At 40.6% G+C, this 12,600-nt stretch overlaps 1 protein-coding gene and 1 long non-coding RNA gene across 9 annotated transcripts in view; one reads left to right on the top strand and one right to left on the bottom strand.

Annotated features, from left to right (window-relative positions):
• LOC116642649 overlaps positions 1-575 on the bottom strand; it is a 27,269-nt gene extending 26,694 nt beyond the window's left edge. Inside the window, exon 1 of the long non-coding RNA XR_004301356.1 lies at positions 534-575. This is a non-coding gene — a long non-coding RNA (uncharacterized LOC116642649). The remainder of the gene's footprint in view (positions 1-533) is intronic.
• A 3,667-nt stretch (positions 576-4,242) lies between these two features.
• HELB (DNA helicase B) overlaps positions 4,243-12,600 on the top strand; it is a 36,593-nt gene continuing 28,235 nt past the window's right edge. For 6 of the 8 annotated variants that reach the window (XR_004301335.1, XR_004301336.1, XM_032420675.1 and 3 more), the window contains exons 1-4: positions 4,243-4,482; positions 5,916-6,326; positions 7,875-8,044; positions 10,059-10,937. Coding sequence is in view for 6 of the 8 variants with exons in the window: in XM_032420675.1 (XP_032276566.1) it covers positions 4,299-4,482; positions 5,916-6,326; positions 7,875-8,044; positions 10,059-10,937 (1,644 nt within the window). In the remaining 2 variants the exon portion in view is untranslated. Of the gene's footprint in view, positions 4,554-5,915; positions 6,327-7,874; positions 8,045-10,058; positions 10,938-12,600 lie in introns of all 8 variants that reach the window. The other 2 variants (XM_032420674.1, XM_032420676.1) reach the window with 2 other exon arrangements.

The following is a 12,600-nucleotide window of genomic DNA, read 5'->3' as shown; positions in this document are numbered from 1 at the left end:
AGGGGCACCTGGGTGGCTCAGTCATTAAGCATCTGGCTTCGGCTCAGGTCATGATCCCTTGGTCCTGGGATCGAGCCTCGCATCGGGCTCCCTGCTCGGCCAGGAGCCTGCTTCTCCCTCTCCCACTCCCCCTGCTTGTGTTCCCTCTCTAGCTCTCTCTCTCTCTCTCTGTCAAATAAATAAATAAAATCTTAAAAAAAAAATCAGGTGAAATGTTTTTGGCAAGAATTCTTCATAGCTGATTTTATGTACATCATACCTCGAGAAACAGAACATCAGTTTGTCTCATTAATGACACTAAATTTGACACCTAATTAAGGGGTGACTGACAAAGATCTTCATTGTAAAAGTACATTTTTTCCTTTGCCATTTGTAATCTAGGACAGCCACGAGACTATTGAGCCATGGTTTCCCACTGACTTTTCACTTAATGGTTTTAGTGTCCTTTGATGGTCCTCCCTTGAATCAGTTATCATGTCAGGGATTGCAAAATGGTGTTTTATATTTTAAGAATTTCTTTTTAAATTTCTTACCTGGCATTCTTTTCTTCCTTTTCTTTTTCTTTTTTTCTTTCTTTCTTCCGTAAAAAGGTTTTTTTGTTTTTAGTGAGTATCACAATGGACACATCCCTTAAAAAAAAAAAAAGATTTATTTATTTCAGAGAGAGATAGAGTGTGTGGGGGAGGGGAGGGGGAGAGGGAGAGGGGAAGCAGACTCCCTCTGAGCATGGGGAGCCAGTGCTGTGCTAGATCTCTGGACCTGGAGATCATGACCTGAACCAAAACCAAGAGTCAGATGCTTAACCTCTTAACCGACTGAGCCACCCGGTGCCTCCACATCACTTTTTATGTACTCTGTGTTACAATCAAGTGCAGTAATTATTCTTTTGATACTCAAATTTCCCTAAATTTGGCTAGAGGAAGTCCCTTCAAGCTGGCTCCTGAATCTTTCATCATAACCCCATTGGTTTTTGAGGGCTTCCTTGCCATCTGGTACAAGAAGTCCCAGGTCTGCCTTGTATTTTCCTTGTTTTAGAGGTAGAAACGGCCGTTCCTTAAGAAGCCTCCATTTCTTTGAATGAGAAATGGTATTCCAAAACCAAGATCAGGGTGGTAGATATGATCAGAGTTACTGGAGTGACATTATTTTCAGGCCCTCTTGGTAGACAGAACTAGAAAACATATTTTAAGAAATCACAAGATCATATTGATGTTTCTAATTCAAGTTTAATATTGTAGGAGTTTCTCTTATCTTGTTTGATTTCTTTTCATGTACATTAAAAACCTTCATTTGATGAAACATAAAGACATTTTCTTATTTGCTTTATCCTACAACATGTAATTTCAAAATTATAATAACATTATTAAAACTAACATTAACCATAGTGTGTGGTGAAGTTTAAGATTACTTTATAGAGGGGCACCTGGGTGGCTCAGTTGTTAAGGGTCCTGGGATTGAGCCCCAAGTCAGGTACCCTGCTCCGCGGGAAGCCTGCTTCTCCCTCTCCCACTCCCCTTGCTTGTGTTCCCTCTCTCACTGTGTCTCTCTCTGTCAAATAAATAAATAAAATTTTTTTAAAGGATTACTTTGTAGCTCTTTTGTCCTCAGCATATACCCTACTAAAGGTACATAGTCAGAGTAACTTAAAATATTTATTTGAAGTATTCAAAAGTAACTTGATGTAATTATTTTCCCTGACAGATTATGTTATACATTTGAGAGACTCTTTGATTTGTTTGTTTGTGTTCAATTTTAGGTTTCCTTTTGGTTTATTTTTGAATATATGAAACATTTGCATGGTTCAGAAGTCAAAACCATTATAAAAAGTTAAACTCGGAGATCTTGTTCCCATCCTTGTCTCCTCTATCTTGTTTCCGTTGTACCTGAGGTAACTATTTTAATTAATTTCTGGGTTTATCTCTCCTGTGTTTCTTTTCCTTCCTTCCTCCTTTCCTTCCATCCTTCCTTTTCCCCAAAACAAGCATACCCACATACACATAAATAAAACTATATGCACTGTTTTTGCTTTTTCTTATTTAATATATCTTGGAAACCACTCCCTATCAGTTCATAGAGATTTTCCTCTTTCTTTCGTTTTTAAAATTACTGAAGAATATTCCCTTGTGTGGATATGCCATAGTCTATTCAATAAGTATCTTAAACACATTTCTGCTGTTTCCAATCATTTGCCACTACAAATTTCACTACACAGTGAATAACCTCATGTCTGTGTTGTTTTGTGTTTGTGGAAATGTACCTTCAGGGTAGATCCAGGACTCTCATTTTTAGAAACATCCCAAATGATTTTGATGCACAGCCAGATTTGAGTACTGTTGCTTGCTGGGTAAAAACGGTAAAAATCGTATTCAGGAACATAGAATTGTTAACATTTTTTTTTTTTAAGTGAAGAAACAATAGGTAAAGGAGCAAAGTTCTCACCATCCTGAATCCTCACTTACACTACTTAGAAAAATGCAGTTGAGTTATATAAACAGCAGCTTAACTTCTGGAGTCTTGTGACCACATCACCGAGTTGGTATCAAGAACATCCTATATAGACACACATAAGTGACCTGGATTTGGGCAGGAGACACCTTCAGTTTAGACATGCTGAGTCTGAAGTAGCCATGGGCCATCCAGGAGTGGTATCTAATAGGCGGTTGTGGGCACTGGTTTGCAGATCAGGTTAGGAGTCATTAGCATGTAGATGAGAGAGTAGGTGAAAGATCACTGAGGGGAGGATTACAGAGTGAGAAGGTGCTCAGGATGGAACCCTGGGGAATCCTAGTACTTAAGAGGACAGCAGAGGAACCCAAAGAAACTATCCATGGCTAGAGAGGTAGGAGGAAAACCTGAGAACACAAGTCATGAAAGCCGGGGAACAAAGTGTTACAAGAAGAAAATAGTTACCAGTGTTAAATATTGTTAAGAGGTGAGGTAAGACACAAGCAAGAAGGTAGCCACTGGATTTAGCAACAAAGAGACCAGTAGTGTGACAGAGCAGATTCAGTGTTGTGGTGGAAACAGTAGCCATTGGGAGTGTTAAGGAAGGAATTCAAGCTTACATAGAGGATCCTTGGAAACACCTGTGTTTTATGAGCTGCAACATAGTTTTTCTAAAAGCAACAAAAGGAGATACTTGTACCCAAAGGGAAAAATCAATTTTAGTATTTTCTCCTATAGATTTTTCTTAAACCTTTGGTGCTGGCTGTTGTTTATGTATATTAGAATCTATTATAAAATGCTTTGCGATTTAGCAAACAGTGTCTGCTTAGTTATTTTGGGTTTATTATTAATAGAGTGATTTCATAATAAACAGTATAAAAGTAGTAAGGTAGTGATATACTTTATGGTGTTCCCCAAAGAGTAACAAGGCTTTCAAATAGTATCCCCAGCATGTGTGGGAACCATGGCTCCAGAATAACTTTTTAAAGTCACTCTGATTCTCTTCTATTTCCCTTTCCCAGTCCCCCTCTATACTCTTGGCTATAAATAGATGTTTTTTTGCCCCACTGTGAGCAAGTGGTTGTCCAGCTTAAAGAAGCTTGGGAGACCAGTTTGTTCTCACAGAGGAAAAGATGAAAAAGACTTTGAATGTCATGTAATCCAGCAGTTCCCCAACCTGGATGAACATCAAAATAGACAACCTGGGACGTGCATTAAAAAGACAGAATCCTGGGTCTCTGTCCTAGATCTCGATACAGTGCGTATGGAATGGTACCTAGAGAACTGTACCTTGAATAAGAGCCTTTGATGATATAAATTCAACTCCTTAAGGAAACGGAGGACAAAAGCAGTCAGGAGTAAACGGGTCTCCCGACTGGAGATTCGCTGTTCTGTGCTTTGGGTGGTGGCCGGTTGTCCTGAAGGGCATCTGGGTTTTCGTTTTAGGGTGTTGGAGAGGGCTTGCTTTTCCGGGCTCTCTAGGCTCACTAGACATGGCCTTCCCTCAAGTTTCTCTCTCCGGAAGTGCTAGAGGTTCTGCGGGTGCCACACCTGACGCTGCCCAGCGGGCGGGTTAAGACCAGGCACCGCTCGGACCCTCACATCTGGTTGCCGTGCGCGCACGCTCTTCTCCAACCCCCAATCGCCCCGCCCTCATCCCGCCCCTGCTGAGTCTCATCCCCGCCTCCCACGGGAGCCTTGGGGCGGAGCTTCGCCGCTGCCCCGCCCCTCCGCACGCGCAGGCCGCCGTGGGGGCGTTCCCGGAAGTTCTTAATTTTCGGAGCTGATTGGCTGATCGTGGCCGTGTACCCTGCCCGGGTTTTCCGGAATTTGGGGAGTTGCGGGGGAACAAGATGGCTTTTTTGAGTCAGCACTTGCGCGAGTTGCAGGGACCTTTGCTCCCACCCAAGGACTTGGTGGAGGAGGACGATGACCGTCTGAAGGAGGACGTGGAGGATGAAGACCTGGAGTTTGTCGATGCCGAGGAGCTCTGCAGTGGGGGCGTAAAGGCGGGCACCCTCCCGGGGCGCCTTCGCGGTGAGGAAGCCCTCTGCCCGGAGGGGATGGGATTGGAGGATGAAGTGTTTCCCGTTCAGGCCTTGTCCTAAGTAAGGCGCCCATTGCTGCTAACAGACATTTTTTGGGATGGCCTAGCTGTTTCATCCTACCTAGGATAAGATTATATAAATATAATACAGTAGCAGTGACTTGAGTAATACCATGTGTTAAGCTTGTGCTCAACGTGTATTATCTCATTTGATGTTCACAAGTCTTTGACGTAGTTTTATTTTTATAGTCGAGGGAACAGTTGGATGTCGAACCTGTATTCACACCCAGAATTAGACTTTTCAACTATTTTCCTATCCTGCTTGGAGTCAAATATTTATTTTTCAGCTACTTAGAAAATACACGCACACACAAGAAACACCTCAAGGCGTTGTGGATTCATTAACTTTGTGTGAATAACGTTGTGATGTGCGTTTATCTTGTGTAGTTTCCTGCGCTATACATAATACCTGTTATGTGGACATTGTGACTGATATTTAAGAAAATTTTAGTGGTAAAACCAGTAGAATGTTCTGTGCTGATGGCATTGTTCTATGTTTGCGCTGTCCAGTACAATAGCCACCAGCTATAGGTGGCTATTGGGAACGTGAAATGCAGCTAGAGCAACTGAGGAGCTGAATTTTAAATTTTGTTTAATTTTAACTAATTTAAGTTTAAGTAGTCACATGTGAGTGGGCAGCGCAAGTTTAGACAGAAAGTTTTCAAGTATTTGTAAGGGTTTAGTCATTTATCCTAAAAGTATTAGTGACTGGATACCTTGTTCCAAGCATGGTGGTGTTTGTTGCCAGGGGGGATACCCGGGAGAGATAAGATAATGAGGTTTCTGTCTTAATGGAGCTTGTTCTTTGGTGAATTAAACACACATTCGTTAAATAATTACAGAAGTAACTTTAATATTACTTAGTTCATAGAAGGAATAATAAGTAGTGCTATGAGAGGTTATAATCTTGAGATTCAGGGAAGACTTTCCTGAGGAAGCGACAATTGAATTTAGAGGTCTGTAGCAAATGGGGGCAAACAGTAAGGAAGAGAACATTTGAGGCAGATGGAACAGCTTGTGCAAAGGCCCTGTGGTGGGAGGGACCATGGCATTCTTTAGAAATTGCATGAAGGTCATTTTTGGCTTAGGTCAGAGTAGCAGAGAGATGACTGTTTTTAGAAGACAAACAGCAGACTTGCCATGTACCATACTTACCTCTTGGAATACAAGGACAAGTGAAACATTGTCTTATTCTAGAGAGCTTACAGCACAGTAGAGGGAGACTGATAAACAGGTAAGTGGAATGTAGATACCCTAATAAACATCTATACAGGGTGCTGTGGGGGGAATAAGAGAGTGGAAGATTTGGTGAAACATTGAAAAAGAGGTTTTAAAATGTCTTAAATTAACTTTTTTTTTAAAGTTGTAATTTCTGATGAAAACACTCAAGAGCAATGTGACGTGTTTGGACGTTTTCCAGTAACGGGTCCTTGGTGGCGAGTGAAGGTGCAAGTGAAACCTATGGGATCAAGGAGCTATCAAGTTCAAGGATTTCCATCTTACTTTTTACAGTCTGATATGTCACCACCAAATCAAAAACACATCTGTTCCCTGTTTCTTACAGACTGTAATTTCCCCAGTGATTATATAAATAAATTTTTAGCATGGGTAAATGCTGTATCAAGCTTTAAAAACCTCAACTTTGAAAATCTTAGGGAAACATTAAGAACTTTCCAAAAGGAAACTGGAAGGAATGGTCAAAAAAAGTCTACACAGAATGAACAGGAAGAGTCTCTACCAGAAAACGAGATGTGGCTCCCTGAGGAAAACACAAGTAGGTGTGATTTTATCATCCAGTTTTATTGTAATTGAAATACTTAATGACTAGGGTGTTTAAGATATCACCACTATAGTATCTTGGCATACTATTCTTTTTTAAAATCTGTTTTTGAAAACGTGTTTCTATTGCTTTTGGGTTTGTCATTATAATTTCCAGGTTCCTCATCATTACGGTGGAGAGGTTGGGTGAGATGATCTTTAAGCCCCTTTCAGTTCCTCCCCAGCTCTAAAACTGTGTTTCTCTCTACCTTTTTTTTTTTTTTTTTTAAGATTTTATTTATTTATTTGACAGAGAGAGACACAGCGAGAGAGGGAACACAAGCAGGGGGAGTGGGGGAGGTAGAAACAGGCTTCCCGCGGAGTAAGGAGCCCGAGCAGGGAGCCCGATGTGGGGCTCGATCCCAGGACCCTGGGACCATGACCTGAGCCGAAGGCAGATGCTTAACGACTGAGCCACCCAGGCGCCTCTCTCTCTAACTTTTGTGTGCATGAGATTACCTTGAGTCATTAAGAAAAAGTTCGGTTTTTTTTTTTTTAAAGATTTTATTTATTTATTTGACAGAGAGAGACAGAGCGAGAGAGGGAACACAAGCAGGGGGAGTGGGAGAGGGAGAAGCAGGCTTCCCGCCGAGCAGGGAGCCCGATGCGGGGCTCGATCCCAGGACCCTGGGATCATGACCTGAGCCGAAGGCAGACGCTTAACGACTGAGCCACGCAGGCACCCCGAAAAAGTTCAGTTTTTAACTATTCAGTTCCAATTATTATTCTGTTTAAGAAGGGAGAGGAGAGGGGCGCCTGTGTGGTTCAGTTGGTTAAGTGGCTGCCTTCGGCTTAGGCTATGATCCCAGGGTGCTGGGATCGAGTCCCTGCTCAGCGGGGAGCCTGCTTCTCCCTCTCCCTCTGCCTGCCACTCCCCGTGCTTGTGCTCTCCCTCTCTCGCTCTCTCTGTCAAATAAATAAATAAGAAATCTTAAAAAAAAAAAAAAAAAAAGAAGGCAGAGGAGAAAGTTAAGAATATGAGTATTCCATTTTGGAAAGATTTCAGTCCAAAATGGTATAAAATAATTTTTTAGTATGGTTTGTTATCTGGACATTCACATGAATGGAATATTTCATTTCTTAATTATATCAAATAAATTTGGCAGGACATCACTGAATGACTTCAATGACAAAAGAATCATGATTACAGTCAGAAAAATGATTATAAAGGTTAATATGTTAATGATTTATTTTTTATGCTTAGCTTTAAATTTATCTTTATATCACAAAGTCACAAATTTTACTCTGATTATATTGTCTACAAAAGGAAACAGAAGGCTAAGAAGCAGTTGTTTAAGCATTTGAAGAACATAATGAAAACCACTTCAGTACAAAATCCTTTGTTATAACACGATCAATTTTCTTGCTGGTTAAAGTAAATTTATTTGTCTCTCTTTGATTTGGATTTTTGGAACTGGTTGTGCTCCAGGAGAATGTCCATCACATCAGTTGTTCTGTGAGCTCATTTGTATGTTTTGATTTGTTCTTTCCTATTATCCTGTAGTTCCATTTAAAAGTGTAATGACAGCTTTGCAGTTTCCAAAAGTAATGGAATTCCTTCCAGTTCTTCTGCCTCGACACTTTAAACGGCTCTTAAGCTCAGGTTCTAAGGAGGTGTTGGAAGACCTAGAAGAGATGTTAGGTACACATCCATGGAAACTTGGATTTAGTAAAGTAAGTAAGACATTTACTCACCATTTAGAAATCCTGTGTGAGGGAGGATTTCTCAAACTTTACAATTTTTGCATCTCTTTCAAAGGAAAAAAATTCGTATGGACCTCAATGTTGATTTTTCTTTTAGTGTTAGAACCAACTATAAACTTCTTATACCTGTAGCTCTTATGCAGTAAATTGATGACATTGAAATTGTCAGTAATTTAATTACATAATTTAATTTAATAGGAAACATCTCTTTGGTAACTAAATGGCCATTTGCAATGTGAATATAGATCTCACTGAAGACACAGGTTCTTATGAATTTGGCAAATCCATTTTAATCCCTCACTTTCCTATTTGAACTTCTGAAAATTTTCATTATTCATGTGGTACATCATGATACTATTGGAATTTTTATTTGGCACAATAATATCACTTACATATGAATCCACCTCTGTTCTTATCATTAGAGACCAAGAGTAGGCGTGGCACTATGAGGCTTCAGTGGTGTTGGAAACCAAACTCGGCACTTAAATGTTGGCAGTACTTGGTTATGGGTGGGTTTTCCAAATGAAAATACAATTTAAAAATTCTGAGATAATTCTTGGATCGCCAAGAATGCTTACTGAACCCCTTCCCCCCAATTTGAGAAATACTGGAATAATGAATTTGTTTCCTACATAAAATGATGATGATTTCAGTATGTTTTGCAAAATGAAATTCATTGAACATTAGATTATTATATATATTCAGTAGAGAAGAGAGGCAGAGCAATGCACATTCTGGGACTCGAGTGGGAGGAGGAGACTTGAAGTCCCACTGTTTGGTGTGGAAGCCACCATCAAGAATATAGACTGTTACTGAGGTATTAGATGGCTGGGGCTGCCAGCCCTCTTAAGTCTGTGCTTCAGGCCATAGTCTGGGTAGCTTAAACAATAGAAATTTATTTTATCATGGTTCAGGAGGCTCTAAGTCCAAAATCAAGGTGTTGGTTGGTTGGTTTCTTCTGAGTCCTCCTTAGCTTGTACCTGGTCGTGAGAAGACCCTTCTCCCTGGGTCTTCACATTGTCTTCCTTTTGTGCCTGTCTGTTGTAATCTCCCTTCTTAAAAGGACACCAGTCATACTGGGTTAGAGCCAATGACCTCATTTGAACTTAATTACCTGTTTAAAGACCATATCTCCAAATATGGCCACATTTTGACATACTTGCAGGTTAGGATTTCAACATATGAATTCTGGGGGGACACATTTTAGCCCATAAAATGTATGGAGGGCTCTAGGAGGGATGTCTCCGTGGGAAAAAAAAAAAAATGGAGCTGGTGGAGAACCTTCTGAGTGGATCATGGTGAAGGAAGTTCTGTGTCCCTCCAGTAGAGTTTGGGCAGAATTGTTGAGAGGCACGTAGAAACCTAAACAAGCCAAGAAAGTGAGGCAGTCACCAACTTCACTATACACACAAGAGTTTGACACAAAAGTTAATATAATTGTAGTATATCCTGTCCTCAGCTGTGAATCCTATTTAACAATGATTTACTGAAAATTGATTAATCAAATATATACTATAACTTTTTTTCAAAGATCAGAAGAGGAGAAGCAGGTGTGGAGGTGATGGTATAAAAGAGAGAGAGCTTCTGTAGAGAAAGACTTCCCCTAGGAGGGAGTTAATATTAAATATCGAAAATTAGAAAAAAAAAAGGGTAGTATAAACAGTACTTAGAACAGTGTTGACTTTATAAGGCATGGAAAGGGTGAGTCAGGGGATTCCTGTCTTTTGCAATAAGCTTCATAGTGTTATTTGACTTTGAAAACTGTATGTGTATTGTTTTGAGAAAATAAATTTATATAGATCTTTATTCACAGTACAGCAAAAGCTTGGTGATGTATTAGGTACCCAGTTTTTTCTCCAAATTTAGTTGATATACATGTCCTCTGGGACTTAAGCAATTATTAACAAATAACATATTTTTATGTAATTCTGATAATAGTCATCAACATTTATAATTTTTATAAAGCAACTTTATTTTCTTAAAGATAACCTACACAGAACTGAAGCTTTTGCAATGTGAGGCGAGTTGGACATCATTTTGTCAGTGCAAGTCTCTTCTCCAGCTGATGAGTGATTTGGAGAAGAATGCATTAATAATATATTCGAAACTGAGGCACATATGTCGAGACCAAGGGCACACGTGCATTGAAGAAGCTGACTTAACTTCTAAGTTGTCAGACCATATGTCCTTCCAAGACGCTTGGCAGTCTCTGAAGTTTTTGAAGGACATTGGTGTGGTGACATACGAGAAGGGCTGTGTCTTTCTTTATGACCTTTACCAGGCTGAGCGAGGCATTGCCTCTTCAATATGTGACCTGATGACGAGGCCTCCGTGGCATTTACATGTCGATGTCAAGAGGGTGCTTGCGTTAATTCACACTACAAAACCTGAGAAATCAGGAAGCGACGAGACACTGAATGAAAGTCAACCGGATGAAACGGGTTTAGAAAATCCTGTGGATGTTCTGGACTCACAGGACAGTGATGACCATGTTTGCAGTAACGGTGAAAGTGAAGTGAATGTAGAAACAAGTGAAGCTCAGCTGGATCAGGATCAAGTGGCTGCTTTGGAAATGGTTTGCTCCAACGCCGTGACGGTCATCAGTGGGAAAGGCGGTTGTGGGAAGACCACCATTGTTAGCCATCTTTTTAAGCATATGGAGCAGTTGGAAGAAAGAGAGGTAAAAAAAGCTTGTGAGGATTTTGAACAAGACCAGGACGTCTCAGAAGAATGGATCACCTTTACCGAGCAAAGCCTCCTGAAGGCAGACAAGGCGATAGAGGTGTTACTGACAGCGCCAACGGGGAAAGCGGCTGGCTTATTGCGAGAGAAGACTGGTTTTAACGCTTACACGCTGTGTCAGGTAAAACTTTGTCCATTTTTTTCTACAGAGAAAACATTTGCCTGAAAGACGGGCTTTATTTAGTGAGTTTATTTTTTATTTCTTCCCGATGACAGTAGGTATTTATTGAATGTCCTAGGGATCCCTGCTTTGTAGTCACTGAACACTGAGATCAGTGCCATGCAGAGCAGCCGGTCTGTAAACTGTGACCAGTTTGCAGGGAGGAAGGAGCTGGTGCTGGAAAGTCAATCAGTAGACTGCTTCTTTCATTGAGGAAGTCTTACTATGGAAAAGAAGTCAGCCAAACTGAAGTGTATGCTTCATGACGTAGTTCAGTTAGATTCTGGTACAAGCTTTATTCTGGGTGGGATGGGACTGGTCACAAGAATGTTACCGTCCACAGACCTTATTTGAGAAGCGTTTGTGTGGGAAGGAAAAGGTTTTATTCTATTTTATAGAAGGAAAACTCCATAGAAGTGAAGACTTTGATCATCCAGTTCAGTTCTTTATCTCCTTTACCCACAACAATGCCTGGCCAACAGTCATGTAAAACAATTTTCAAATGAATCGATATGCTTGAAAAACATAGTTTTGGCTGTAGTTAGAAGTCATGACATCTTGAACTTATAAAGAACTGGAGAGGTTTTTCTAGGTCTGACCTGCCATTTTATAGATCAAGGAACTCAGTTGTTGGAAGATTTCTGAAGGCAATAATCATTGACTTGGACTATAAAGGACAGAGAGGCTCAGGTGAGGAGACGGACATTTTATTTCGGGGGAAGGCCTTTCCACAGGCATTGAGGAGAATGATCATAGGGTGTAGAGATGGTTTTGAGGTGACAGCGTTGATCAGAATGAATTCTGTGTATTATAAAATAATGGAAATTGAATTTGGTTTAGACTGGGAACTTGACCTTTCAAGTTTGCAAAGTATCCCATTAAATCCTTGATAAACCAGTGAAGTGAGTAAGCCATATCATCTCCATTTTACAGCAGAACCAGTTGAAATTTGGGGAATTCAACGACTTGCCCAAGATCGTAACCAGGTGTGGAGCTAGCACTTGGATTCAGATTTGTGACCTCCCCTCTCGTTGCTCTTTCTGTGGTGCTGTAATTGCCTCCTTTATTATAGTTCTTGCATATCTAACAAAGAAGCTTGGACTTGGCTTATTGGGGAGCCATTTAGGATCCTAAGCAAGAGAGAGAGAATCACAGAGCTGTGGGCCACCTCAGAAATGACATCATGCATCACCTGTATTTTTCACACGAGTGAACATAGCCCTAGAGAAGTTCAGTGTAGCTCACTCATGGCAGAGTCTTCTGATCAGTTTATGATTTTTCCCATTACGCCTTCACATCTGATTAGGCCGAAGGGTTGGCTTAGAAGAGGAGAGCCGGAGAGGCATTATTACTAAGTTTCATCTTATGTTCCAACTCTGATCAATGGGTAGTATCTTAATATCTGCTTGGGATGCTGGGAGAATATTTCTGAAGCCACATTTAGGGTCAGAAGAGAGTGTAGGGCCAAAGGAAAGGCACTGATGTGGCACTTACGCCATTTATTTATCATCCTTGAGCTAGGGTTACCCGGTTACCAGATGGAGCAGATAAAAATAAAATTTTGTGTGTGTGTGTGTGTGTACCAAATATTGCATCAAACATACTTGCACTGGGGCACTTGGGT

Source organism: Phoca vitulina, unplaced genomic scaffold (genome assembly GCF_004348235.1).
Source record: "Phoca vitulina isolate PV1807 unplaced genomic scaffold, GSC_HSeal_1.0 scaffold23, whole genome shotgun sequence".
Classification (NCBI taxonomy): Eukaryota; Metazoa; Chordata; class Mammalia; order Carnivora; family Phocidae; genus Phoca; species Phoca vitulina.
This window is presented reverse-complemented; position numbering and strand designations above follow the sequence as displayed.